At 41.8% G+C, this 25,130-nt stretch overlaps 2 protein-coding genes across 3 annotated transcripts; one reads left to right on the forward strand and one right to left on the reverse strand.

Annotated features, from left to right (window-relative positions):
- The first annotated feature begins 9,999 nt into the window (after positions 1 to 9,999).
- Positions 10,000 to 14,371, forward strand: LOC124020673 (microphthalmia-associated transcription factor-like). The gene is made up of 8 exons (XM_046335917.1): positions 10,000 to 10,663; positions 10,889 to 10,984; positions 11,172 to 11,274; positions 11,561 to 11,644; positions 12,006 to 12,059; positions 12,173 to 12,248; positions 12,379 to 12,526; positions 12,665 to 14,371. Exons 1-8 carry the CDS (start codon positions 10,586 to 10,588, stop codon positions 13,052 to 13,054), a joined length of 1,029 nt encoding a protein of 342 aa, XP_046191873.1. The 5' UTR covers positions 10,000 to 10,585; the 3' UTR covers positions 13,055 to 14,371.
- Positions 14,372 to 14,416: 45 nt separating this feature from the next.
- LOC124020681 (2-epi-5-epi-valiolone synthase-like) lies at positions 14,417 to 17,825 on the reverse strand. Of its 2 annotated transcripts, none has more exons than XM_046335937.1 (5): positions 17,566 to 17,825; positions 16,459 to 17,096; positions 15,505 to 15,743; positions 14,966 to 15,218; positions 14,417 to 14,853 (listed from the first exon to the last, which is right to left on the reverse strand). In XM_046335937.1, exons 1-5 carry the CDS (start codon positions 17,694 to 17,696, stop codon positions 14,777 to 14,779), a joined length of 1,338 nt encoding a protein of 445 aa, XP_046191893.1. In that variant the 5' UTR covers positions 17,697 to 17,825; the 3' UTR covers positions 14,417 to 14,776. The 2 variants fall into 2 exon arrangements, with proteins under 2 accessions (XP_046191893.1, XP_046191885.1); XM_046335929.1 differs by having other exon boundaries at positions 17,459 to 17,824.
- Positions 17,826 to 25,130: the final 7,305 nt, after the last annotated feature.

The raw sequence follows: 25,130 nt of genomic DNA on the forward strand, positions 1-25,130 counted from the left end.
CATTTGGAGAACTGAATTTGAAAACTGAATCTGAATGTATCTAAGAAGTTGAATATATTTTTTCAAAAACAATTTCTGTTGGCACTGAAATCGCTTCATATTTCTGCCAGGCCGCAGGGCACTTCCCCTGTGTGTACTTCACCTCTCTATCGCAATCTGGAGGCCTCTTCTCCACTCCAAGTCATGGTTTCCAGTAATCCCAACAAAGATGTCATACTGTGAGAACTTTAGAGAACGTTCCATTAAACACTGAACCACCATCACTTATTGGAATGACGGAGGCTCCCCGCCAACAACCCTATTATTATAATTGTCTGTAGTCACACCGAGACAATTTCCCCAAAATAGCCCAAATTAAGATTCAAGCTCTTCCCCAGCGAGAATTCTCATTAATCTCGCTTTCGTTGTTTCTGAATCTCTCTTTTTCTCCCGATTGTCGCGCCTGACCTTCCCCTTAGTTAAATTACAATCTCGGTGTTTATGTCCTAACCTGTCACAATGTTTGCAGGGAGTATTGCACTCCAGGGCGAGATGTCCTGTCTTATTGCAATTGAAACATCTTCTCTTTTTCTTTCTGCTCCATAAAACGCTGGTCTACCGTTAATCCCGGGACCTCCTTTGAGGATTTACTACCCATGTTTGATAAATCCTTGCCATTACTAGTAGTTATGGTATTAATCACTATCTATGTGTATGTATTTTTTACCTTCTATGTGTGTGTTCCCACTTTCTACCGCTCTCACAATCTAGGTGTATATATTTCTATGATATGTATGTGCTGTTTAACGTTACCTAGTTACAATCTATGTATATGGATTTATATGATTTCTCTTCCCTGGAAACTTTATCTATAGCGTTGCTGTCGATCGGATATTAGGTATTACCTTACAACTATCGGGTTGTGTCGGAGGATTTTTAAAGTACACTAATATCTCGTATCTCACTTCACTACTTTGGGCTTCCCTCTCCTCCTTTTTGGACACTATCCAAGTGTTGAGTAGGTTAAACTATCCTGTTAGTTATTATTCGTACAAGCCATCCTTCCTACCTAACAACACCCATTTAGTATCCCGGCTTAATATCGCGGGCAAACGGACCTCCGTTATTAAATTTAGTTTTATTTATGGTAGCGCACCTTACCTCAGGTCATCGCGGACCTGTTACAACTGTGTATATCGGTCATACAAAACCCTGTGTATATTGGTCATACAAAACCCTGTTCATCTGTTTGGAATAATGAAGCTCCTATTATTGATAAATTGTAAACATTTTTTTAGAACATCAAATCAAAGATAACTTAAATCATTCGCCCCAAATCCGAGAATAAACACCATTTACCGTCATCCTGCAGACTGGGAAAAGCAATGTTCGTGAGATTCCGTCAACGTCTCTGTCGACCTTAGATATGTATATACCGGCCTGTTCTTTGAACCCCAATTCAGAGGCCAGGTCTTTAAATAACGGGTCAAGACCCGCCCATGTGTCACGCCTTGGTCATTGTATCTTGTGTTTTTGTTATATGTTTGGGTAGGCCAGGGTGTGACATGGGTTTATATGTTGTATTTTGTATTGGGGTTTGTAATAATTAGGAGTGTGTATTAGTAGGGGTGTGTCTAGTTAGGCTTGGCTGCCTGAGGCGATTCCTAATTGGAGTCAGCTGATTCTCGTTGTCTCGGATTGGGAACCGTATTTAGGCAGCCTGAGTGCGCGTTGTATTTCGTGGGTGATTGTAGCTGTCTCTGTGTTAGTCACCAGATAGGCTGTATTTAGTTTCACTCGTTTGTTGTTTTCATATTTTCTGTTATTTCATGTACTGCATTAGCTTCATTAAAATTCATGAGTAACCTACACGCTGCTTTTCGGTCTGACTCTCTTCAAACAGCAGAAGAATATCATTACAGAATCACCCACCACGATTCACAGACCGAGCAGCGTGTGAACTGGCAGGAGCTAAAGGAGGACGATATGGACGGCAGAAGCAGGGATTATACGACGTGGGAAGAAATCGACAGGTGGGCGTCAGATCCAGTGCGAGTGCAGGAGCCCTCCTGGGATTCCCTACAGCAATGCGAAGAGGGCTATACACGGATGGAATCGAAAAGGAGAGCACGGCTATACAGAGCGAAAACCGTAGGTAACGGGGAAAGCGCAGAGAGAGAGTGGCAGAGTCAGGAGTCAGACCTGAGCCTACTCTCCCTGTTAATTGTGAGGAGCAGCAATATGAGGACTTCTGGTCTTGGGAGATGATATTAGACGGAAAAGGACCCTGGGTGCAGCCGGGAGAATATCGTCGTCCCAAGGAGGAAATAGAAGTAGCTAAAGCGGAGAGGCGTGAGTATGAGGAGACGCAGTTGGAAACCGGAAAGTCACCCCAAAAAATGTATTGGGGGGAGCTAAAAGGGAGAATAGTTATGCCAGGTAGGAAACCTGCGCATACTCCCTGTGCTCACCATTGGGCTAGAGAGACCGGGCAGGCACCGTGTTATGCTATGGAGCGCACGGTGTTTCCAGTGCGGGTGCAGAGCCAGCTGCGACTTATACCAGCCCTTCCTATTGTCCGGGCTAGAGTGGGCATCGAGCCAGGTAAGCTTGGGCAGGCTCGGTGCTCAAGAGCTCCAGTGCGCCTGCACGGTCCGGTCTATCCAGAGCCACCTATACACACCAGTCCTCCGGTAGCAGCTCCCCGCACCAGGCTTCCTGTGCGTGTCCTCGCGCCAGTACCACCAGTTCCAGCACCACGCACCAGGCCTCCAGTGCGCCTCGCCTGTTCAGCTCAGCCAGAGCCTTTCTCCTCTCCTGCGCTGCTGGAGTCTCCTGTCTGCCCAGCGCCACCAGTGCTCCCAGTCGGCCCAGCGCGTCCAGTGCGCATCGCCTGTTCAGCACAGCCAGTGCTTTTCTCCTCTCCTGCGCTGCCGGAGTCTCCTGTCTGCCCAGCGCCGCCAGTCGGCCCAGCGTCACCAGTCTGCCAGGATCCACCAGAAGTGCCAGTCTGCCAGGATCCGCCAGAAGTGCCAGTCTGCCAAGATCTTCTAGATCGGCCAGACAACCTTAATCATCCAGGTCCACCAGCCAGCCAGGATTTACCGGAGCCTACTACCTGCCTGAGCTTCCTCTCAGTACTGAGCTTCCTCTCTGTACTGGGCTCCCTCTCTGTACTGAGCTTCCTCTCAGTACCGGGCTCCCTCTCAGTACCGGGCTCCCTCTCAGTACCGGGCTTCCCCTCTGTCCCGGGCTGCCCCTCTGTCCCGGGCTGCCCCTCTGTCCCGGGCTGCCCCTCTGTCCCGGGCTGCCCCTCTATCCCGAGTTGCCCCTCTATCCTGAGTTGCCCCTCTATCCTGAGTTGCCCCTCTATCCTGAGTTGCCCCTCTATCCTGAGTTGCCCCTCTATCCTGAGTTGCCCCTCTGTCCCGAGCTGCCCCTCTGTCCCGAGCTGCCCCTCTGTCCCGAGCTGCCCCTCTGTCCCGAGCTGCCCCTCGGTCCCGAGCTGCCCCTCGGTCCCGAGCTGCCCCTCAATTATGTGGGGATCAGGGTGAGGACTATTAGGCCATGGACGGCGGAGAAGGTGGATTATCCTAGGACGCGAAGGGGAGGAACTAGGACATTTATGGAGTGGGGTCCACGTCCCGAGCCAGAACTGCCACCATGGACAGACGCCCACCCGGACCCTCCCTATGCTCTTGAGGTGCGTTCCGGAGTCCGCACCTTAGGGGGGGGGTTCTGTCACGCCTTGGTCATTGTATCTTGTGTTTTTGTTATATGTTTGGGTAGGCCAGGGTGTGACATGGGTTTATATGTTGTATTTCGTATTGGGGTTTGTATTAATTAGGAGTGTGTATTAGTAGGGGTGTGTCTAGTTAGGCTTGGCTGCCTGAGGCGATTCCTAATTGGAGTCAGCTGATTCTCGTTGTCTCGGATTGGGAACCGTATTTAGGCAGCCTGTTGTGCGCGTTGTATTTCGTGGGTGATTGTACCTGTCTCTGTGTTAGTCACCAGATAGGCTGTATTTAGTTTCACTCGTTTGTTGTTTTCATATTTTCTGTTATTTCATGTACTGCATTAGCTTCATTAAAAGTCATGAGTAACCTACACGCTGCTTTTCGGTCTGACTCTCTTCAAACAGCAGACGAATATCATTACACCATGCACGGTTTTCGGGCGTACTACCTTCGCTCGAAGGACCAATTGTCAAGGGAATTTCATAATTCCTATAAGTTTTCATTAACCAATTAAATTAAAATCACTGTCTGTTTCTAAGAATTTGTAAGATTCTTATTTGCATAAAATAGACAGAGACCAGTCTTATCAAAATTAGATAATAGTATTTATTCTCGGAGCACGCTACCCATAGAACAATGTACAACAGTTTATATATCAAATATTACGTAATTGGTTATAAACTGAATCTCCTCATCTCGACCAAGACAAAGCAGGTTCAAAAGTTTATTCCAACCCACTAGCACACACTCCTGACACACACACTATATCAAGATGAACTTCTTATGGTATAGGGGACGGTTGCGTCCCACTTGGGCAGAAAACAGGGAAAATGCAGCGCGGCAAATAAAATAAAATGATATAAAAATCTAACTTTCATTAAATCACACATGTAAGATACTCAATTAAAGCTACACTCGTTGTGAATCCAGCCAACATGTCAGATTTTTAAGTCTTTTCGGTGAAAGCATAAAAAGCTATTATCTGATGATAGCACAATAGTAAACAAAGAGGGTAGAATATTTCAACCCTGCAGGCTACACAAAACGCAGAAATAAAATATAAAACATGCATTACCTTTGACGAGCTTCTTTTGTTGGCACTCCAATATGTCCCATAAACATCACAATTGGTCCCTTTGTTCGATTAATTCCGTCCATATATATCCAAATGTCCATTTATTTGACTCGTTTGATCCAGAAAAAACAGCTTCCAAAAAACGCAACGTCACTACAAAATATTTCAAAAGTTGCCTATAAAATTTGCCAAAATATTTCAAACTACTTTTGTGATACAACTATAGGTATTTTTAAACGTTAATAATCGATCACATTGTAGACGGGTCTATCTGTGTTCAATACAGGAGGACAACAAACCAACGCTACTTTTCACATCTTGAGCACTCTCAACAGTGTTACCCAGTTCCTAGATGGCCTACTTCTTTATTGCACAAGTTAATAACCTCAACCAAATTCCAAAGACTGGCGACATCCAGTGGAAGCGGTAGGAACTGAAAACAGGTTCCTAAGAAATATAATTTGCCAATGAGAACTCATTTGCCAATGAACAGACAGAGACGAACAAAAACAAAATTCTGAACCGTTAGTCCTCGGGGTTTTGCCTGCAACATAAGTTCTGCTATACTCACAGACATGATTCAAACAGTTTTAGAAACTTCAGAGTGTTTTCTATCCAGATCTACTAATAATATGCATATCTTATAGTCCTGGCATGAGTAGCAGGAAGTTGAAATTGGGCACGCTATTTATCCAAAAGTGAAAATGCTGCCCCATATACCTCAAGAAGTTAAGAGTCTCATTAGGTCACTAATGTGGTGTGCCTGAAATGTTTCCAAGAGACCATTACCTTAATGTCAAATAGAACTTACCCAAAACGTGGTTACCATGTTCTCAGAACTTAAGTTATTAATGTTCTAGACATGTTTCATGGGAAAATTGCAAGAACATTCATGTGTACAAGGGTACAAGGGTTAGGAAAATATTCTATCAATGTCCCACCAAACATATACACAGAACATAATATATTATATTATGTTCTAGACACGTGAACATTGCAAGAACATTTATGTGTCCAAAAATAAATAAATACACATCACGTCTTATTACTGTTGCTGAGCCAATCAAGGCCCTGATTGGCGAATCACTGATCGATTCACAGCTCTTTGTCTGTTTTCCAGGTTAGGGATACTCATACGCACAGTATTTATAAGATACAATGTTTTCAACTTACATGTTTGACACACTTTGACATACATGATTACATTATGCATGTTCAATTAGTAATTATTATTCAACATATCCTGATCTGGGATTTGATCTTATAGCTTCTTAGTTCACAGTACTTATTTCTGCTATTTAGGGGCTTTCTGTGTAGTTGTTTAATGTTGGAGAGGCATATTAACCTGTTTTAATGATACTCCTGAATTACTTTGATCAATAAAATATTTTCTTGAGTGTACTTTTAACAGAGCTGAGATTTAATTCATAGTGCATTCACCCTATTGCTTACACCTATCAAGTCGTTTCAGATCTACACGTGCCTAGGGAGAAGGGGTTAGGGTTTCTTCTGGACAGGGCATAACTATCACTAGCCCAATAAACACGTCCTAGAGATATACATTATTGGGAGAGTGGCTAGGGAATATTCTCCGAACCCTCAGAATACTGGACACATGAATGTTCTTGCAAAGTCCCATAAAAGTTGCCTAGAGCATTACTGTTGTAACCACGTTCAAGATAAGTTCTGTTTGGCATTAAGGGAATGTTCTCCTACCTTTAACACTAAAACATGCTAAAAAAAGGTTCTCAGAATGTTTTATGTTACCCTCACTAACGGAAAACTGGACACTCAAACATTAGGGGAACATTACGGATAACATTACGGGTAACATTGCTCTCCCTAGATCTGTTAGCTGGGCTCTCTATGTTTAGGGTTTGGGGTATGTTAATCCATCATGTTTGTGAGAGGGCTATTGATATCGCTTTATCTCATGTGAGGATCCTCATCAATTTGGACTCATGGCTAAGCAGTTCGTTCGCCAACTTCGTCACCTCATTCATAGACCACATCTGTGGAATTGTTCTGAGAACTGGCACTGTTAGCATCATCCTTTTGAATGCTCCTCTAGTCAGTTACATGAGTATGTAATTGGTAGTATGTAATGGGGAAATATGCATGTCCCGACAAGAGGTTTAGTGTCTTGTATCCTCATTTCTTTGGAATTTTCTGTCAGAGAAATACACATTTACTGGTGACTGGCAAATAATGTAATTATCTTCTCCCAAGAGTAAAAATGTACATTCTCAGTTTACACCCATTCAGAACAATGTTGGTCCTTTTGATGTAATGGTGTATAGCGTTGAACAGGTTGCTAAACAGCAGTTCCTCGATTAGAAAAGGACATTCAATGTTAATGTTATGGATCTCCATTTTTATTTTCAAGGTTCAGGTCTCTTTTTTCAAGGTTATTTCTAAGAACTACATCTCAACTCGTGTAGCATATGGTGTGCATGGCTCAAAGGGCAAGTAATCCCATATTATGTGAAAGCAATGTCTAGCAGCCCACTGTATGCGCTTAAGGGTACAAGGTGTTTTTGACGGGTAGATAGAGAAGAGAGTCTAATTACAAATGTTAGGTGCAAGAGGGAGGAGTTGTCTGCAACATTAGACTAGGATAGGCTTAGCTACAGCGCTCTGCACGGTTCTCTGCAAAACGTATTACATTTGACCAAAATTCATGCCACTCCATTTCGTATGATATGTTACTTTACGTTAGATAACATTACATTGGCCTACGTAAATCCGGGACACCCAAATTAGTATGATATATTGCGTTTGGTATGAACATAGGTTACGTAAGGCAAAAACAAAAGGAGGCTGGTTGGTCCGGGTGGATGGGTTGGTATATAACGCTATCTAGCAACACAAAGGTTGCGTTTTTGAATCTCATCATGGACAATATCAGCATTTCAGCAACTTTGCAACTACTTTATACTTTTTAGTTACTCTGCAACTACTTTGTATGTTAACTAACCCTTCCCCTAACCTAACCTTAACTTTGTAACCTTATTCCTAAACCCACCCCCTAGCATATCATACTAAAGCAGTAGAGCGTAATATATCACACTAAAGCAGTCAAACATAATATATCATATTAAACAATCAAGACGTAGGATACTATACATCCTGCAATTCGTATTATATTGTATGACCACTATTTCATTAGTAAGCCAATGTAATGTAACCTAAGATAAAGTAACATTTCATTCAAAGTAGAGCCCCATAGTGGAGGTGTCATTATACCCATAAAACCTAGCGGTCAAACAGGAAATGGTTCCAATCGTTTTTCCACCATTAGTTTTTCCCATAGGGAATTTTAGAAACACTTAAAATAAGTTATGTTTGCCTTGTGGATACAGGCAAATATATTGATAAAATTCACCTTGTCCTAGAGAGATTTACACGGTTATCAAAATGCCACGCCAGAGTAAGCCTACTCGAAACACAGCCGTTATTGTAAGTGTTCCTAAAATCCCCTATGAGAAAATTGTATGGTGGGAAAACGATTGGAACCATTTCCTTGTTTGACTCCTAGGTTTTATGGGTATTCTGACACATATTGTGGTACTATGGAATGGCATGAATTTGAGTAAAGTATCATTTGTTTTGCTCTGAGACCAGGTTGCTCTGCATCACAGGTGTTGGCTCCAGGTATGATCCCTGCAGTTTTAACTAAATGACTGCCCCAGAATAATATAATAATAATATATGCCATTTAGCAGACGCTTTTATCCAAAGCAACTTACAGTCACGTGTGCATACATTCTACATATGGGTGGTCCCGGGGATCGAACCCACTACCCTGGCGTTACAAGCGCCATGCTCTACCAATTGAGCTACACAGGACCACAATAATGGGCCAGCTTTGTTAAAATAGAATGGTCAGTTGTGAGCTTAACATTTCTGGTAGTGGATTTTAGGGAGGATTTTTGGTATGATTTGAGAATGTAAAGATTTTTCTAACAATTTTAGCAACACACTTGTCTATACTAAAAATGTATAAATGAATAGCTCTATAAATGAGCTAATAACTGTTTTAGTTTTTTTGCATTGTGGAAATCCCAGTTGGCACTCTGCTCATAGCTTGTACATGTAGAGACAGACCAAAATCTGTCGAAACAAATGATCTTCCTGTACAAGGGTGTGAGGATGAGATAATATTCTCGGTTGATAGGGATCTCAACTGATTTATATACAATACAGTTAGCCCTTGTGTTAGATACAACTACTTACAGTGTCTTTTTATCTTTTCATATTTGACATGGTTTTGGAAACTTGAATGGGCACGTGTCTTCTGAAAGCCAGATAAACTTTTCTAAGCAGGGTTGAACTTTATTGGCATACATGTCTAATGGTCTAGATCAACTATTAAACTGTATTGACATATATTCATCTTCCTAATTAAACAGTAATATTTGTTTCTGATAATGTCATATTCCTAAGGTGTCAAACCAGCAGTGATTCTACTTTTGTGCCATGCCTGTGATCCATTTTAAACTGGATTTGTGATCCCCTATTCTTTTTAACCCTAGTCAACTCTTAAGCTGCAGACTAGCTAGGAACTGGCTATGACTTAGTAGACTAGTGGATCCTGGCACACCATTTGGGAACCACTGGGAGACTAGGTTTAACACGCAACACCAATCTGAAAGTTGGTAGTGGGATGGTCTGTTCTAAAAATCCTGCTACATTTTTGGATTAATCTTTTTGTTACGCAATGTTTGTAATGGAACAGTGGTGTCAATTGTATTCCGGGTTCTCAGAAAAAAATAATGTTTTATACTAGATGAGCGGAACTAAAGATGAAACGCTAGTTAGCCGGGAGCGAGTTTCAATTTGGAAACTAGTAACCCACTAACAGAAAGAGTCTTTTGTGAGACAGAGATGTTGACGTCAAATGAACGCTGTGAAGACATAAATTCGTAGTTTAGCTAGAACAACACAACATAGAGAGGATGAGCCCTAGTACCCTCCCCCTGTCTCCAAACTTGTATAACTAATTAGGGGTTTGCCTTTAATAAGTTAAACTGATCAAGCCTGTCCTCTTGTTTGCACATGGTAGCCTTGTATTCACACAGTTGACTGTCCAGACAAAAGGGATATCTGATACATACTATCATACAAATTACAATATGTTGGAGATGCTTGAATACAGCCATTACCAGGTGAGTTTTACCATTACCAACTGTTTTTTGGGGGGTTTGGTTTTCTATCAGTATGCAGTATTGCTATGAGTGTTAGTGTCACTTGTATTAGTATAATGTCATATTTATGTATGTACTATATTTGTACAAACATAAATAAATGCATTGTATTCATGACATTGTCCTCAGTGCACTGTATAATTCACTGTCATTGAGTAAAAGAAAGAAAGGGGCATATAACTAGAGGCTGTGATTGAAAAGGTTTGGTTTATTGTTTATGATTGTACAATCCATGTGTTGCTCTTCAGACATGCATTCAAGTCTGAAGATCAATCCACAGAATCTCAAAGAGCAAAGCCACATTTCACTGGATAACTGTACGTTTCCATAGGATGAGATGGTCTAACCCCAGGAACCTCATTACCGACACTAAACAAAACTAGCGTTGGAAACATTTTCCGCCGTCTTCCAACGTCTCTCATTTCCCCCCCACCAAGGTGCAGACCCATCTGGAGAACCCCACCAAGTATCACATCCAGCAGGCCCAAAGGCAGCAGGTGAGGCAGTACCTGTCCACCACCCTCGGGGGTAAGCCTGGCAGCCAGGCCAGCAGCCTGCAGTGCCACAGCCAACCCCCAGAGCACGGGATGCCCCCCGGCCCAGGCAGCACTGCCCCCAACAGCCCCATGGCCCTGCTGACCCTCACCTCAAACTGTGAGAAGGAGGTAGGCATAAAAGAGAGGACACAGAGATCCAATGCATGTACCATTTCCACTGTTTTTTTTCTTTCATTTTGATCTCACAATGGATTTATTCAGGAATATGGCAAACTGGGTACAAAATGAATATAGATTTCTGGTACATCTTTCAATGTTGTCTATCAGAACATTACTCGAATACAAATCTGGTACTTTAGGTTGGTTTATAATGTTTTTGTTTTATTATTACAGATGGACGATGTCATCGATGACATTATTAGCTTGGAAACAAGTTATAATGATGATATTCTTGGCTTTATGGACCCTGGACTCCAGATTACAAATACCGTAAATGTACATCCTTCCCAATACATAACAACTTTTTCAAATGTTAAAGTGCAATAGCAATCACTCTGTTTTTCAGGAAGGTACACAACACATTTACTGAAAAGCAACTACAGCTTTGCATGCTGTAGAATATCAATATCAATACATGTTGCATTGCAATCATTGAATGCTCTGTTCCTTTCCTCAGCTCCCTGTATCTGGTAACCTTCTGGACATGTATGGAAACCACGGACTTACCAGCAGTAACGCCTGCCCTGGTAGTTTATCCAACATAAAAAGGGAATTCTCAGGTACGTTTTTGGTCTGCCGAGTACAACCAATTATTTACACGACACCATCAGCCAAGCATCTCCATATTAAATATTGTCAACCCTGTCAAATCACAAATAGATCTTTTAAAAAAAACTTTGTTTATGAAACCATCGTAGTGATGTACCAATAGTATACTAATGATATACTAATATTAACAGTTAAAGAAGCATATATGCGTCAATATTGTGTGCAATTTGTCAAATGCATAACATATTGTTAGCTATAAATAAAATACAAATTACAAATAATTGACCAATACTTAAGGTCCTGGCATGATGAACATACTTGACAAGACTGCATCCTGTGGCCAGTTTGACGACTACCAAAGGCCTGAGGGCTTTCCAGTTGGTACGTTGTCACTAGATTCTCACATTTTCAAACGATTGTCTATTTCCTTTTTTGAAACACATTATTAAACTATTTTCATGGTGGCTCATTAACATACCTGAACTAAAATGTCAGTGGGGATTCAGTGGGGATTCAGATTGGATATTTTTGTGATATTAAAGGCAGTTATTTACAATTGCCTCTGTAAAGTATTTTGTGTGTATTGACAAATTAGATCTATGTATCAGTAGAAATGTAGTTTAGATACCCAATGGGTTACATGAATGGTGTTTAGCTCGGAAAGGGTTGTAATCATCTTGAGTAGGTAAGAAATAAGACACCTTCACTTGCCACTCAAAAGTGTTTCCCTTCCGACCAGAAGCTGAGGTCCGAGCGATGGTCAAGGAGAGACAAAAAAAGGACAACCACAACTTAAGTGAGTTTCTTCGGCAAAGAGGAGTAATCAGTTATTTGGGATACATGTGTCCCTCACATTATATTATAACTCACTCCTTATTTTCTGCTTTTCTGCTTCTCTTCACCTTGTAGTTGAACGAAGGAGGAGGTTCAACATTAACGATCGAATCAAAGAGCTTGGAACCTTGATTCCAAAGTCAAATGATCCGTAAGTAGCCCCGTTTATCGACCAAAAATGTTGGCGTCCTCCCAAGGACGTACGTGTTCGTGCAGTTTAAGGATCAGCTGCTTAGTTGCTACACGCTGACTGTAGACTATTGTCCCCTGCGGTCCCCTAGGGACATGCGCTGGAATAAGGGCACCATTCTGAAGGCCTCGGTGGACTACATCAGGAAGCTGCAGAGGGAGCAGCAGAGAGCCAAGGAGCTGGAGCTTAGACAGAGGAGGCTGGAGCATGCCAACCGCCATCTGATGCTCCGCATACAAGTACGCACCACCAGAGGGAGCCAGTGAGCGTAGCACAAGGGCACCTTGAGAAGAAAAAAAGTTCTACTTAAATCCTCTGGAAATGTATAGCCAGTATAAGTATCTATGTGTTCTTGTGTTTTCTATGTGTCTGTGTAGGAGTTGGAGATGCAGGCACGGGCTCATGGTCTTGCGGTTGTGCCGTCCCCTTCCCTCTGCTCCTCTGAGCTGATGGCCCGAGCCATCAAGCAGGAGCCCATCCTAGGAGACTGTCCGTCAGACCTGTACCAGAAGTCTGGCCCCGACATGTCCCCTACCACCACACTAGACCTCAACAACGGCACCATTCACTTCAATGACAGCCCTTTGGATGCAGGGGAACCAGGGGCCTATGGCTCCAACAAGACCTCCACTAAACTGAAGGACATAATAGACAACACCCTGTCACCCATATCATCCCTTCTGTCCTCAGTGTCGCCAGACGCCTCCAACAGCAGCAGCAGGCGTAGCAGCAGCTCAAGCATGGAGGAGAATAATCCTGGTTGTTAGCACTGCCCACGAGCTCAAGTCACACTCACATTTTAGCATATTGTTATTACTGTGATTGTTATTACTAGGTTCTGCTATTGATCTATTCCATGAGACACTTCTCTGCTGGCATCCTAAGATGTCCTCCAGCTTTCCTTGTCTACAGACATTCTGTCTTTTGCTTTTGTTTGTTTTTTCATTGTCTCTGTCTGGAACCAAATCTGACGGTTCAGATTAGTCTACTCTGCTCCTTATCTGGCTGCTGAGATTTACTGTACAATAAGATGAACTTTTCATGGGTGAATTATTTGAGAGAAAGTGCACAATAACATGACAAGATTTGATATTTTTCTCATATCATGACTATTTGTTAAATTAGAGTTTAAAACATTTGTTTATTACAGTATATATCATACAGAAATATATATTTAGTTGAATACTTTGTTCATTAACTGATAATAACATTCTACTAAACATTTAAGATGAGCTAATACTTCTTACCCTTAAATTAAATTCAGAAGCAATGGTTTGAAAGCCACAATTTTATTTTTGCAAATAAGAAACAACTTACAGGAACAATGAATGCCCTTTTAATGACTTTTTCCCCCCTACATGGTGATAGCTAAAGTGAAGATATTTGTACAAAACGACACTGTAAATATAAACATTTTGTGATTTTTGGGGGGTTTGTTTTTTTATTGAGTAGGTCTTTAATTAAGTGAATTCGATTTTTATTTTGATTCCCCTGGCTATTACCATATAATTTACATCGGTGCTCTTACCCCATACAAAGTTGTAATGCACATGAAGATAATATTTCGAAGAGTTCAAACAGATATTTAGCTCAGAAGGAGCACCTGCCAGCATACTGAAATACCATCTCTAATATTACTTTATAATTACTAATATTATTTCCTTATATAACTTTCTATAAGACCACTATATGGTTGACTGTAGGAGCTAGCCCATTTATAAAATAATGTAGTTGATGTAACCAACACATTCCCCTATTTCATGTCTTCTGAGCCACTTATCTGACCTAACCTGAATATGAATGTTATTATGTATTGTGTTGAGCCACTCAGTCCTCGACTTGCGCTAATCATGTGGTTGCTGGACCCGTGTACGAGGGTCAGAGGTATGAAGTGATTTTTTTTGTGTACTGTCTATCATTGTGTTATCTTAGGTGGCAGGTAAGCTGAAAACATTATACACTTTAGTATCAGTGGAGCTCTGGAACAAGTGCCTTTCATTTCAGAAGAGTTAGGGGTAGTCAAAAAAAATGCATTTACTGAGCCTCAATATACATATTTTGTGCAATATTAAAGTGCATCGTGCTTTAAAATGTGTTTGTAATTATGTATATGTAAGACAAAAAAGTGATTAAGTTCTTAAACATGATTTAATGGAGAAGAAAAAGAGACATCAAAAACATCAATAGCAAAACAAGTCATAAAACATCCAGTTTTGATGAAAATCCCTTTTTTGTAATGTAGCAGTAAAACTGTGAGGTTGATTTTGTTCAATATGACAAGACAGGACATGCTATTTCCAATCAAATCAAGTCAATCTGAAAAAATCAAAAGCACCAACAAATATAATCTACAACCATGGACAAATTGTTGAGAATTCCAGATATCTGTGCCAATGTGTCATGCAGAAATGACACAGCCTTGTTCCAATCATTTCAATCGTTCAACATAAATCATCTACAGCAATACAAAGTCTTTGAACCAGTTCAAGTCACTGCAGTCGCTGCTCATCACACCACTTCTCAAACGCTCTGTACAGGCTTTCATCACCAGTGTCATTGAAGATCTCTGCAGATGGAGAGAGGAACGGGATCGTTAACACCATCTTTGAAAATATATTCATTTAAAACAAATCTTTGTGCTGAACTCTTGTTGACAAATTCATTTCTATCTCCTTTACCTGCGTGCCCTAGGCCAATAGGTAGAGGCATCCTGACCAGTCCACCAGAGTGATTCAGCCTCTCACAAAGTGAGTGCTGCACCAGTGCCAAAGTAACGTCCTGATGCCACACAGGCAGCTCCAGCCCCACCATGCAGCCTATAATCCGCAGCTTCTCTTCCTCTGTCATGAGGCCTCTCTCACGGGCCACATACACCATGTAGGACATATCGATGTTCACCGCCTCTCCGTGCAGCAAGGATGGAAGCACCTTCTGCAATCAAGAGGGTCAGCGTTCAGTACTATATCCATGCACAGCTCTCTAGAGTGGAGTGTTGCACAGAGTCACACCGTTTCTAGTCACTAGCTAACATGAACAGGCGTGAGTGAACTTGACACCATGCTCATTTGGCACATAGTTACACTCAAAATGGAACAAGAGGTGACAAACATGACAGGGTGACATAATGGTTCAAACCCAGTTACATGCAGTAGATCATGTAAATATTTGGCTTTGTGTTTATTTAAGGTGCAGAGGAACATAATTGATTCTACTGTACCATTTCCAGCTCTGGGCTGATAATGTGACCAAAGTCTACCAGTCTGTCCAAATCATCCTCCCACAGGTTGGGGGCCAGCTCCTCTAGCATGGCTTCTATGGCCACGCGCGTGGACACGGAGGCAGCGTCTTTGTTGCCCCCATGAAGACCGCTGTCAGACTGGAACTTGGAGTCCAACAGGAACGGACCGTGGGTCTCCAACAGCTCAAAGAGACCTCTGTGTTTCATCAAGGCCATCTGTAGGGCCATATGTTTACATTACATTTACATGAAATAGTACATAAATCAGATCTACAGAGCCAAATGAGCATGAACATATTCTCGAAGAATATATTGCTCTCTACAGTATAAAGTCAGATGGCACATTATTGTATCTTAAAGCTAAAATCTTTAGTTGTTACATACATTTTTGGACTTTGTATAAGTATATATACCCATTGATTTTTGTTAAAGAAGATAACTTAAAAATGCTTCATGAGCTTAGTTCAACTGTCATAACCCATCAGAGCCAAAAATGCAAGCTCCTATGTTTGTAAACAATGTAAATATCAACAAAACACTGTATAGCCTCAAAACATGGTTAAAACTACACGTTTGATATCATGGATGGCCAGTCCTTGCATCCATAGCCGGGTCTATGAATCTGCGAGTGGTTACATCCCTCAGCTTTTTGACCAAAACACAGGCAAGGGTGACCGCTTTTGTTTTTTCGTTTAAATGAAGGATTCTATTTTTAAGTTCATGTACAGTCATATATCCAAGCCATATGTGTTTGCTGTCAGGCATCGCTACTCTACCTCTGTAGCTCAGTTGGTAGAGCATGGTGCTTGTAACGCCAGGGTAGTGGGTTCGATTCCCGGGACCACCCATACGTAGAATGTATGCACACATGATTGTAAGTCGCTTTGGATAAAAGCGTCTGCTAAATGGCATATATTATTATTATTATTATTATTAACATTTCGGCCAGCCCATTGGAGATGTGTCTTCGGGAAACTGTTTGAATGAAGGACAGGTCTAGGAAAGCAGCCACTGGGGGTATGTAGCCACCCAGCTTATTTTTACAATTGGCAAAGTTCACCCCGGTCTTTGCCCCCACGCTGGCGTCGACATAGGAGAGGAGGGTGGTAGGGACACGGATGTAGGGGGTGCGTCTCCTGTAGAGGGAAGCCGCCAGGCCCACGATGTCCAGGCAGACCCCTCCACCAATAGCAATAATGGGCTCTGTGCGTCTGTCCAGGGAGAACTTATGGACCTCCTCCAGGATCTTCATCACCAGCTCCATGGACTTGTTTTCCTCTGTGGTGGTCAAGGGCAGGATCCTGTAGAGAACATTACGAGCCTCAAAGTAGTCTGTGAGCTGGCAGCCATAGAGGTTGTAGACGGTCTGGTCCATGACCACGAAGCGCCTCAGGGGCTTGGTGCTGATGCTGCTCCTCAGGGCCTCCTGCTGCTGGGGGTCCCTGATGTGGCCCAGGAGCAGGGTGTCGTTGCTGGGGTCCAGCAGGCCCAGGGACTCAATCACCTTGTAGGTGAAGACGATGGGACTGATCACTGTCCAGGAGGTGCCTTGCTCCGTGGTGCTCTCATAGCTGGAACATGATGTATTTGTTTGAGTTGCCAGATTGTACAGTATATGTTTGGAGCACAAAGCCCGGGGGTAAATGTAGCTTCACACCATTTCACTTTTCTGTGGTGGTAACTAAATAATGTGGAAGAAATGTGCTTGCAAATTACTATGATAGTGTTCTCTGGATGGGTAAACATCGTCACAACTCTTCACATGGTGAAAGAAATATTCACTGTATATCACTGTCTAGTGGATCTAAGAACGAACGAATTTAGATGTATAAACCATAAACCAGATTTGTTATACCTTTTATACCGTATAACGTTTTTATTCATTTTAATCAATTGCAGACCTTAATTATATTGTCATAAAAGTTTTACTCACATTTTGGCAGCTGATACTCGACCTTTAAAGTTTTTATTAAAATTCTTTACCGTTTTGCGTTTCCATGTACCATTGACTTGAACTAAATGAAACTCGTTATTCTTTACCAATGAAATATTGTGGCATTGCAGTGGCTCTTCCACATGTGTCTTCCCAGTGATTGCAACATACGACATCTTATGAATTGGAAGACAATGCGTGACAGATGCGGAGTCAAGAAATAAAGCATCATGTCCATCTCTTATTACTGTCTGTATATATACTCGCCACTCGACAGAAGATCACCAAGGGAGGAGCTATAATGATCCGTGTGCTTACGAAAGTGTTACCCAAACCCCTGAAACCGTTCAAATGTAGCCTACACGGACCTTACACGTGGCCCCACGTGATCGGTTCTTATACAATTTCGTTCAGTGACGTAAAGAAGGTAGAGATTTATGTAAAGGGGGAATTACCATTTATATATAAAATATTTAGGCTGCTTAATAAAATAATCACTGCCCATTAATTGCAAGCAGCTTCTGACTCTACATCAATACTTCAATACGTATTTAATGTGTAATTGCATGTGATCACACATCTATATCTAAGGCAAGTCTTTACATTCCCTCAAATTTGGCAAAATGCAAGGTACAAACATTTGTAATAAATGAACATGTATTACACAGTAAAATATATAGTTTAAATGGAATAACTGGTAGGCAACATATGAGGATCATGTATTTAAACTACTTCTGACTCTATTCAGTCTTGATTCCTATATCCAGAAAATCTGCTATCAGTGGGGTAACTGATGAACATGAGAGAAAGATTTGGGGGATCATTTGACATCTTTCTATCAGCGATAGTCTACCATTTTTTTGTGTGTGTGCCAAATTTTCTATTAAGGTAAACATTTTAGTTTAGTTGATGTATGTTAAATTATAGCAACAGTTACAAGACCAAATGTGTGTTTGTGACACGAGATTCATGTTCACAGGTCAACCTTACCAGCCACTGTATTACAAGCTAATTCTGTTAAACACTTGGATTTTCGCACTTGTGGATGCTTGATCGACGGGACAGCTCGTAACGTTCAAATGTCGCAGGACAGATACAGTAGCGCATGACTTTGCATGCAATTATGCAGTCTTTCAGCTCCGTTGACACAGAAGAATGGTTTGTGCCCACTCGATGTCAGTAAAAAGACCCTCACTATGGAGAATACATTTTGTTGGTTTACACTAAACGTTTGCTACTGATATAATCTTCGACAACGGGAACGTTTGCGGAACGGTTTTCTAGGAAAAGATGCATAGTTGTTTCGGCGTGTTTCGCAAGCCATCAATTAAAATCAATTTACAAAACAGAAACGTGTTTTTAGGTAACGTTAGAGAGATAGTCTCTGCTGCTTCGCAAGCCGCTTTTGTGGGACCTAACTTGAGTTGACTACTTGTTGAGCATTTTGTCTTACGAACGTCGTGTGCATTCACCATGAACGCTGCCAAAGGTATGGTCGAGATACAATGTCATTATGTTGACGTTTTAATGTATTATTATCCCAGCGTTGCGTAGCGGAGCGGACACCCTTGAAATGCATGTCATTCATTTTTTTCTCTGTCGGTCTTTCCAACATAGTGATTGTAGAAACTCGAATGAACAACCTGGTTTCAGAGCATTTCGTATGATTTTGTACGTTATTCCCCAATACTTAGTATATCTTCGTATTTATTATTTTTTAATTAGAAAAACGTACACTATGTTACAAATATGTCAAATATATGACATGTTACGAATTCTGGCTAGGTTGCTAAAATTAACTAGCTGGCTAATGTAAGATAGGCTAGGGGTTAGGTTTATGTTTAGGAGTTAGGTTAAAGGGTTCCTTAAGATTAGGTTTAGCTAACATGCAAAGTAGGTAAAAAGTAGTAAATATTTGCTAATTAGCTACAACGCTATAGTTGTCCAAGATGAAATTCGAACTCGCAACCTTTGGATATACGTCCACCCAACCACCCGAACAAACACTGTTCTTTCGTTTTTGCCTTAAGTAACCACCTGTCTTTGTAACCATAGCAAACGTAACATATAATACTAATTTAAGTGTCCTTGATTTACATTTACTATGTTCTGTCTAGCCTATGAGACCAGGCTGGAATGAATGAGCTGATGTTGTTAACAGGCTAGGCTACATAGTTGCTGTCTTTACACTTGAACATAGTCTACACAATCGATTCCCAGTTAGCAAAATGACTTTGAAAATGCGTATTTTCTAGACGTTGAAATTATGTTAATTTTCGTCTCTGGATGAAAGTTGAACATACATCTTTTCCGGATGTTAAAAATACTTTTATTTCGGATGTTGAAAATCCATATTCTCCGGACATTTAAAATACATATTTGACTGACCTTGAAAATACTTATTTTTTGGTCATTGTTTCTATGGGCAAATCTCAACCGTATATATATACATGTAAATGAAGAAAGCATTATTATATCAAATTGCTTTTTTTTTTAAATAGGTAAATGGAGCAAACTGAAGATTTTTTTATTTATCTTTATTTATCAAGGCAAGTCAGTTAAGAGCAAATTCTTATTTTCAATGACAGCCTAGGAACAGTGGGTTAACTGCCTGTTTATGGGCAGAATGACAGATTTGTACCTTATCAGCTCGGGGGTTTGAACCTTGCGTTTACTAGTCCAACACTCTAACCACTAGGCTACACTGCCACCCCAGATTGCATTATGGAATATGTATTATTACTCCCATTTGTCACATGAACTTATTTTAACTTTTTCAAAAGCTTTAGAACTGGCAATGATCATGTTCAAAGTTTTCAGACCAACAGAAAAAAATAGCAGAACACTTCAACTACAATAACATTCTCAGTAACGGTTACAGAAATGTGTTTCTTGTTATGACTGTGATATTTGGTTCTACCTTAGTTGAATGCACTGACCATAAGTAGCTCTAGATAAGAACGTTTGCTAAAAGCCCAAAATGTAAATGTAAAAAGATTTAGTCAGTCTCACAAGTTTGACAGCACGGTACAGTACATTAGAGTTAAATTCAAGTCAAGTGCAATCTCTATTGCACTCTACACTGCATTTTTCCACCTGGACAAAAGGAACAGCGACGTGAGAATGGTATTAATTGAATACAGTTGAGCGTTCAAATAATTCCCTCAAAGCTTATCACTAAGGTTAGGACCCTGGGCCGCACCCATGTGAAAGGGTAGGTAACAACACATCTGCCACGGTGGCCCCTCAGGGGTGCGTGCTCAGTCCCCTCCTGTACTCCCTGTTCACCCATGACTGAATGGCCAAGCATGACTGCAGCACCATCATTAAGTTTGCAGACGACACAACAGTGACCACCGATAACGATGAGACAGCCTATAGGGAGGAAGTCAGAGACCTGGCAGTGTGGTGCCAGGATAATAACCTCTCCTTCAATGTGATCAAGAAAAAGGAGATGATCGTGGACTACAGGAAAAGGAGGGCCAAGCACACCCCAATTCTCATCGACGGGGCTGTAGTGAAGCAGGTCGAGAGCTTCCAGTTCCTTGGTGTCCACATCACCAACAAACTATCATGGTCCAAACACACAAAAACATTTGGGAAGAAGGTGCAACAACGCCTATTCCCCCTCAGGAGATTGAAAAGGTTTGGCATGGGTCCCCAGATCTTGCCAGTTGGTCAGCGCTCTGAGTACACGTCCTAGTAATCCGTATGGCCCAGCGGCCTTGTGAATGTTGACCTGTTTAATTGTCTTGCTTCCATCGGCTACGGAGAGTGCGATCACACAGTCGTCCGGATCAGCTGGTGCTCTCATGCATGCTTCAGTGTTGCTTGCCTCAATGTAAGCATAAAAGGCATTTTGCCCGTATGGTAGGCTCCCGTCACTGGTCAGCTCGCGGCTGGGTTTACCTTTGTAGTTTGTAATAGTTTGCAAGCCCTATCATATCCAACGAGGGTCAGAGCCGATGTAGTAGGATTCAATCTCAGTCCTGTATTGACGCTTTGCTTGTTTGATGGTTCGTCTGAGAGCATAGCAGGATGTTGCCTGTAATCCATGGCTTCTGGTTGGGATATGGACATACAATCACTGTGGGGACGACATCGTCGATGCATTTATTGATGAAACCTGTGACTGAGGTGTTATAATCCTCAATGCCATTGGATGAATCCCGGGAACATATTCCAGTCTGTGCTAGCAAAACAGTCCTGTAGCGTAGCATCCGTGTCATATGACCATTTCCGTATTGAGCGAGTCACTGGTCAGATTTGCCAAATAGAGGGCGAGGGAGAGCTTTGCATGTGTCTCTGTGAGTGGAGTGAAGGTGGTCTAAAGTTATTTTGTCTTTTGTTGCACGTGTGATATGCTGGCAGAAATGAGGTCAAACGGATTTAGGTTTTCCTGCATTCAAGTCCCCGGCTACTAGGAGCGCCGCTTCTGGTTCAGTGTGGTCTTAGTGCCAGCATCAGTTTGTGGTGTTAAATAGACAGCAATGAAAAATATAGATGAAAACTCTCTTGATAGGTAGTGTGGTCTACAGCTTATCGCGAGGTAGTCTAACTCAGGCGAGTAATGCATCGAAAGACTTCCTTAATATTAGACATCGCACACCAGCTGTTATTGACAAATAGACACACACGACCACCACCCCTCGTCTTACCGCAGGTTGCTGTTCTGTCTTTCCGAAGCATGGAAAACCCAGCCAACTGTATATTATCCATGATGTCTTTCAGCCACGACTCTGTGAAACAGAAGATATTGCAGTTTTTAATGTCCCGTTGGTAGGATAGTCTTGAAGGAGCTCTTCCAGTTTATTCTCCAGTGATTGCACGTTGGCCAATAGAACCCCCAATAGAACCCCCTTTAAGATTTAGATGCACTATTGTAAAGTGACTGTTCCACTGGATGTCATAAGGTGAATGCACCAATTTGTAAGTCGCTCTGGATAAGAGCGTCTGCTAAATGACTTAAATGTAAAATGTAAATGTAACGGATAATAGAGGCGTGATACCCACTCGTGGATTTGGGCCTGGTCGGGGAGCACCAGTATATCCTTCGTCAGACTCATCAAAAAAATATATATATTTCTCCAGTTCGAGGTGAGTAATCGCTGTTCTGATATCCATAAGCTCTTTTCAGTCATAAGAGAGAGTAGCAGAAACATTAAGTACAAAATAATTTACAAACAATGTGACAAAACAAAAACAAAATAGTACAATTGTTTAGGAGCATGTAAAACGGCAGCCATCCCCTCCGCACCGTTATTCCATTCAGTAAAGTACAGTGGGGTACAGTACAATATAATACATTATACTGTACTTTACTATACTGTGTTGTACTGTACTATACTGAACTATACTCTACATTATTGTACTTTCCAGATTTGGTCATAAACGTCTATGTTCAGATCAAATCAAGTTTGGACCAGATGTCTGTGGATGTTGAAATCAAGGCCGGTCTGGACCGGACCAAATCTGAACCAATTATAGAAGGGGAAAAATGACACCTGTGGACATTGAAATAGAGACCAGGGAGGACGGACCAAATTTCAATATCTTTTCAACGTCCATGGATGTGGGTGTCGGACGGTACTCACTGGGTTATATTTGCTTTTAAAAATGAAACATTATAATATTGATTTGAATTCAATTAAATAGGCTCCAAATATGCAAAGGTTATAACCCAACCTGTTTTGGTAATTCATTAGTCCTCCTTCCAGGTCTCATCGGTCTTTGGTAGAGCTCTGTGTCCACCTAGTGGTGTAGTTCTGTTATGACACAGAGTAGTCTGAACTGTCAGATTACAACACATCTTTATTGTTAGAATCACTCCTTCACCTTAATCATCACCTCATTTTTTTGCCTCCCTGTCTCTAATTTTGCCTCCCTGTCTCTAATAATGGTCTACAATACTCATTAGGCCTGTGCCCTATAGGCTTGTGCACAGTTTGTTTGTCTTGTATTCTCTGCAGTCTCTGACACCCTGATGCAATTCATGGTGGATTTCTTAACCAAAAGCCAAAGAGATAGCAGATGGCAATGCCAACATTCCAGAGGAGCTGAGGGTCGACCTACAAAAGGCCCTGGACATAGCGTGTGGTCTAGGCGGCTACCTGGAGGAAATGAGCAGCCAGTAAAGTGCACCTCTTGCCGAACTGTATCAGTGAGTATTTCCCGTGTCTGTCCCACAAACACAGTGCACATGCATGGTTTCTCATGCACAAGACTTACTGAACCTCTTGGAACACAACGATGGAACACAACTGGGAGAAAGTTTTCGAGGCAGGGCAAAACTCAGTTTCGGCTTCCGAAAGAGTGCGTCACATCACAGGGCATGTGGAAGGTGAGCTGTCTTTATTACCTGCATTGGGTAGAGTTGAGTGGATGCATGGTTAGAGAGACACATATTTAAATGTGCTAAATATTTTGTCTTTCATTATATTTAATTGGCAGGCCAGACTCTGAAAATGCTGGTTCACATGAGTAAAGCCAAGATGATCCTTGAGATAGGCATGTTCACAGGCTATGGGGCTCTGTCAATGGCTGAGGACTGCCCGGGGATGGTTCACTGGTTGCCTGTGAGCTCGAGCCATATCTTAAAGAATTTGCTCAGCCCATATTTGACAAGTCTCCACATGGCAGGAAGGAAACAGTCAAGATATGTTCTGCCATGGATACCTTGAAGGTGACTAGTTAAAGCGTGTTGTGTAAAAGCCAGCGGTGATTTCATGTGTTGATCTGCTTGTTTAATAACCAGGTTATGAAGTCATGTGGATACACAATGCAAACCAAGTCACTTATGGAAGCATAACTATTTATATTAAAAGTGTAATACGTATGAAGAGTGTAGCAAGTAGGCTATGCTATATAACGTAACCATTATTTGAGTGTCTACCTAAAGGACACCCCTGATGAAAACGGACTGGCGCTTCTGAGATTTTAACCAGTTTGTCACAAGTGATCCTCGTGTGGAGCAGGTCAAAGGGGAGGCGTGGCTTGTAAAGTGGTGGATGATTACAGGGTATTTTCTCTTGTGTTAATCAGGAAGCGTTTGGTTTTCAAGGTCATTCTTCCTCTCGGAGATGGGATCAGCATCATCCGCGGAGTAGGTGCAGGTACAGGTAGTGTAAGACACATTCTCAGAACCATATTTAGTTCATTTTTTGTCCATGTTTACTTTTAGCATTGGTACTACCATTGTTCATTGGCAACGGTGGTTACTACTACCCGAAGTCAAATGGTGCCTTTACAGTACTTAACAGCTCATACACACTTTTTCCCAGATTGTTTACTACTCACAACTTGTGTCTCAGAGCAAGGTAACATACAATGCAATATTCCGTGGTGTGAATGGGCGGTCGATCCTGGACCGGATGCGTCTGGACGGCAGGGTGGCCTATGTGACAGGGGCAGGCCAGGGTATAGGCAGGGCGTTCGCACATGATCTGGGAGAGGCTGGAGCCAAGGTGGCTGTCGTGGACATGGATCAAGGGAAGGCTCAGGGCGTGGCTGAGGAGCTCAGGCTGAAAGGTAAGGACTTGTCAGTAGAAAACAACACTATGATTGTTTGTTACAGTGTTGGCATTTCATATTACACTTCCAAGTATTTGCCAGCAGATGGTGGTCTACTCTCACGGACAAGTAGAGGAAATACTGTATATTGTAAAATTCCAGG

This window comes from Oncorhynchus gorbuscha, linkage group LG03 (assembly GCF_021184085.1).
Source record: "Oncorhynchus gorbuscha isolate QuinsamMale2020 ecotype Even-year linkage group LG03, OgorEven_v1.0, whole genome shotgun sequence".
Lineage (NCBI taxonomy): Eukaryota > Metazoa > Chordata > Actinopteri > Salmoniformes > Salmonidae > Oncorhynchus > Oncorhynchus gorbuscha.